Source organism: Montipora capricornis, chromosome 5 (genome assembly GCF_036669925.1).
Source record: "Montipora capricornis isolate CH-2021 chromosome 5, ASM3666992v2, whole genome shotgun sequence".
Classification (NCBI taxonomy): Eukaryota; Metazoa; Cnidaria; class Anthozoa; order Scleractinia; family Acroporidae; genus Montipora; species Montipora capricornis.
Genome location: NC_090887.1, coordinates 30218593 through 30223592, shown reverse-complemented (window position 1 = coordinate 30223592; position 5000 = coordinate 30218593). Strand labels below are relative to the sequence as shown.

General features: G+C 36.5%; 1 protein-coding gene and 1 long non-coding RNA gene across 2 annotated transcripts in view; one reads left to right on the top strand and one right to left on the bottom strand.

The window, feature by feature from the left end:
* Positions 1 to 5000, bottom strand: part of LOC138050062 (uncharacterized) — a 26223-nt gene that overhangs the window by 21133 nt on the left and 90 nt on the right. The window contains exon 1 of the long non-coding RNA XR_011132555.1: positions 4858 to 5000. This exon is cut by the window's right edge and continues 90 nt beyond it. This is a non-coding gene — a long non-coding RNA (uncharacterized lncRNA). The remainder of the gene's footprint in view (positions 1 to 4857) is intronic.
* Positions 3012 to 5000, top strand: part of LOC138050060 (uncharacterized) — a 94930-nt gene continuing 92941 nt past the window's right edge. Inside the window, exons 1-3 of the mRNA XM_068896553.1 lie at positions 3012 to 3824; positions 4266 to 4388; positions 4466 to 4810. Of these exons, the coding sequence (XP_068752654.1) occupies positions 3638 to 3824; positions 4266 to 4388; positions 4466 to 4512 (357 nt within the window). The 5' untranslated portion in view covers positions 3012 to 3637 and the 3' untranslated portion in view covers positions 4513 to 4810. The remainder of the gene's footprint in view (positions 3825 to 4265; positions 4389 to 4465; positions 4811 to 5000) is intronic.

Below are 5000 nucleotides of genomic sequence, written 5' to 3'. Positions count from 1 at the left end.
GTCCCCAGTGTAAAATGCGTGAATTATTCAGTTAGCGAGACACAGACTATGAGTTGCTTGATTCTTTAAGTAGATTAAACTTACCCAAGCCGCGCACTAACTATTTGAAATTAGCTTTAGAGGTGCCTCACCGTGGAACTACTCTCTACCTGACTGAAAGAATTAGGTCAATCAGATCGATTGGGCAGTCTAAAGTCTTTCTACGGACGTGCACGTACACTCTTCTTTATTCCGTTGATACGTTAGTACGCTAGTACTAAGTATGGACATGTACAAAAGTTCTTATTCATTGGTACGTTAGAACGTTAGTACTAAGTCTGGACGTGTGTTCATTCCTTGGTATGTTAGTACGTTAGTATTAAGTACGTACGGTTCTTATTCATTCCTTGGTACATTAGTACATTAGTACTAAGTACGTACGGTTCTTATTCATTCCTTGTTACGTTAGTACGTTTGTACTAAGTACTTATTCAGTCCCTCGGCACTTTAGTACGGTAATACGAATTATCAACGTGCACGACCTATCTTATTCAGTCCCTCTGAACTTTAGAACGCTAGTACGAATTACGCCGGATGTGCACGAGCTATCTTATTCAGTTCCTCGGAACTTTAGTACGCTCGGACGAAGTATGGACACGTAGGTGGGATTCTTGTACATGTCGTTGATATGTTAGAACCAAAGTATCCACATAGTCAAAGTAATGCCAAGGTAACTTTCTGCTCTTGCGCTATAAAAGATGTCAATGTTAACAATTGAAAGAGTGAAGCAAATGCATAGATAAACGACCGATGATACAAAAAAAAGAGGAGACAATCGATGTCATCTTTGTAACTCCAATTCATGTCTCGGGCGTATTTCAAGCTAACAGTATTTTCCTTACAAGTACTAAAATCATCCGTATTAAGAAAAAAATTCAGAAAACTACATCCTATTTTAGGCATGGTATAGTTTATTTTATTTTATTTTTTGTCTACAACTCTTATCCGAAGATTGGCATCAAAGAGATTCGCGTTTTTTTTTCTTTTTCTTCTAGAAAACCTAGCCATCTGTCTGTGGAAAGGGCTTGTAGTCATCCCTTACACAAATCCACCCTCTAAAGTTCTCGAAAACATTTCCATTGTAGCAGCTGTCATTTATTTCACCGTGTGGGAAATCGGTGGCTTTACACTTACAGTGGTTGAAAGATTTGCAAAGTCAATCTAAAGAGTTGTTATATAAATCAAAGATGATAAACCTATATGTTACTTCAAGTGATTCATTAAAGAGGGAAAAAAATGACCACTCATTCTAGTGCCTTAGAAATGATTTTAGCGGAAAATTTAAGTTTGTACGACGACAAAGATGAATCTCCCGAAAATTTTTTCTCTTCACACGATGTGAAAATGACGAAATCCTTAAAGATACGTTCTCCAGGCGTGTATTATTTCATAGGAGGCACCATGGCGGGTAAAACGACTTTATTATTTAAAATTCTACTTCATAGACACAATATATTACACACCACCATTAAAAACGAAACTGGAGTATGGAAACAAGACACTTCCTTGGACGATATTCATTATTTTAAGGGATCGACGTGGCAATCACAACCTTTCAACACTCTAGAAAAATAAGCTGGTGTGAAATTTTACTCTACTTTCCCTACTAAACGACAAATCGAAAAACTGGTACAAAATAATAAAAAAACGAAACAACAAACAACAACCATATTAAAAGTTAAAAAGTTTTACAAACTCGGAGCTAAAAGTTAAAACTTATGAAATATTTCGTCCGTTTTTCAACCGGACTTCATCAGTCAATGATGTGAATGTTAAAAAGATGAATTTTAAAAAGGTTTTTAACGCCTCTTGGGGGTTAAAATTGTGTCATAGATGGCTGTTTAACGCCGGTTTCGTAAGCTATTCACGAGCATTGTCGCCTGGAGGGCCACTCGGTGGACCCAAATAAGACAAAAGTACTATCAACCGAAGTTAACTCCTTCAAACGCAGGATAAAAGAAGCTATTCAAATTAAACTTACGAAACCGACGTTAAACAGAGACAATGGTTACGAATTAGCAGCCATCTATGACACAATTTTAACCCCCAAGAGGCGTTAAAAACCTTTTTAAAATTCATCTTTTTAACATTCACATCATTGACTGATGAAGTCCGGTTGAAAAACGGACGAAATATTTCATAAGTTTTAGCTTTTAACTCCGAGTTTGTAAAACTTTTCAACTTTTATTATGCTTCCGGAGCAGGAAACAAATATTTTTGATTGTAACAACCATATTAATATTTGATGATTGGATGAATCAACTCTACAAGAACGACGATATGGTGGATGTTTATACCGAGATGGTACATCATTTAAATCTATTAGTATTCATCACGCAACAAGCTCTCTACCCTCGTTCGATAAATGCCACTGCATTACGATCTCAAGCGTGGGGATTTTTTCCTTCCATTTTCCGGCAGAGCACAACGCATTGCGTGAATGGTTTCATAAATTTCTTACAGATAAACAAGATGTGAACGTTTTACTAGAATACTATAAATCGAAGATAGCCAGCCAAGGTGGTTACGTATTCGTATATCTACACCCAGAAGAGTCCATACAAGATCGTTTTTGGTCGTACGTAACACCAGTGGAAGGGGTAACAGAACGTTTTAATCCTTAAATCAGACAATAACGATTTCAAAAACAAAAATCAGTCACCATTTTCCGACCGTATCAAAAAGACTATCACGAATACAGGGGTGATGATGTACATAAGTTGGTTTATTATTTTCGTGACAATATCACTGGTCAAATCGTGCGTAAAGAGCGTGTATTTTCCAACAGAGAGGCGTTCGTGATGTGATTTTACAAAAAATCATAAATGAGCGAAAGCGAATATTCTACATGAAATCAGGTATTTGAGGAATATTGGCCAGAAATATACGACTTCATTTATAACGACAAGCCATTACCAAACGAAAAAGTACCTCACGTGGCATTGGCTTTATTATTTTACAATTACCGAAAACATCGGGTATTGATAAAAGCCAGAAGAGAAAGTGCAGCCTTTAAAGCTTTTTTGCGGCATCAGAACAAATGGACGAATCAAAGATCGGCTCTGTTAAAGAGTATACCTCTCGCGAGAGCAGTGGGAAAATATCTCTTGGCAAAAGTGGGACGCTTTAAACCTGATACTAATAATGACGAGTAACACTCGTGGTAAGAAAGCATGGTTAATTATGAAAGACGATTTCGAACGAATATCGTGGCTATCTAAACATTTACGCCACGAAAGAAAACAAGAATAAGACAAAGAAAAAAACCAAACGGTTGATGATTTAATACAAAAAGATTTGCTGACAACTCGTGAAAAAGCTAGTGAAAAAACTAGTGTCCACCAGATCAAGACGCCGGAATTGAGTGTCGATGGCATTTCTAGCGTAAAATTATACGTGACTGGTCAATATCAAGCATGTATATGCTTTCGATCTATATCGAGCGATATTAAAACTTGAAGAGGATAAACGGCTCAATGGAATTCCATTTCCAAACGGAATCACAAGAGAATTACTGATACGTTAAAAAAGACGTATTTTAAAACAATATGGTGACAAAATAGCTGGAGCTGCTTTTCCTAATTATAAACAAGATGACATGATGCGTCAAACTGCTTCTAGTGTCATAAGACAATCCATGGTACAACCGGATTATAAATTGACCAATACTGCTAAGCACCCCATTGGTTTTCCCACACAAGAAACCACAAGCATCGTCGAAGAACAAAAAGAATCTACCAATATGGATGACCCTCGCACATCTGTTTTAAATAACATAAAAAAAGGTAATTCCACGGTTTCAAAAGAATCTGTAGATAGATATCTTGATTTTTTAAGTAAGATGTACGATCCTAAGGGTTTTACACCGATTAAGCCTGAGATAGCTGATGATTCTTTGACGCCGATATTTGTTAACGAATCATAACAAAAAGGAAGTGGTATTGAAACAAAAACGCGTAGTAAAAACACGTTTCCCAAACACAGACCATATTTTACCAAAACATGAAAGATGATTGCTAGTTAATGATTATATTGTAATGTTTTGAAAGATAGGGTTACTCGTTAAAATTCATTTTATCGATACGAGCAAAATATCATGTCTTTTGAACACCCATAAAAACACCACCACTTTGATCTTAAAACTAACTGATCGAAAGAGAGGAATCATAAACTTTTTGTTTCTTCATTGCAATCAAATTTTGCTTTCTATTTCAATTTCTGTTAAGAGATTGCCAAATCCATGCAATTTGATGTAAGTGATGCAGATCTTGTTCTCGTCAATCCAGCAAATGACACGATGGACTCTGATGCTGTTGTTGAACGACCAGGCAAGAAAATAAAGACGCAGCGTGAGTAATTTATTTTTCTTGAATATACGTTTTTTCTATAAAAGAAATTTATATAATAATGTATATTTTCTAATTAGATATCATCGACGGTGAAAATGATGATGAGATACTGACTCCAATTTAAAGAAAGAAGGGAAAAATCCCTTTAAAACGCAAATCTCCATTAGTGGATGATGAGGCTGAAGTAGATGGTGATGATGGTTATGATGATGGAGAAGGAGAAAAAGAACAAATGGCCGATTATTACGAGGAAGAAGAAACTGGTGATGACAACACTAGTAATAATGCTAGTAGTGGTATTGATGATGATGTAAAACCGGGTGTGTCTGGATCTAAGACCACCGATAAAAAGAAAAGAAAGAGGGATGCGACTGCAGAAGCTTCTACCAGCGCTGTTGTTAATGCGGATACAACTCAAAATGGTGAGAAAATTATAAAATTACATGACACTTACATGAGACTTACTTACATGAGAAAGCATTGCGCCTGCGTGAACTCATACTTCAAAGACTTTATGCATGCAGCCAAACCCAACTTCATCGGGAGGGAGATTCATGAGGGTGGGCATGTAATCCCTCATTGCTATGGTGACAAGGTAGAATCCAAATCAAA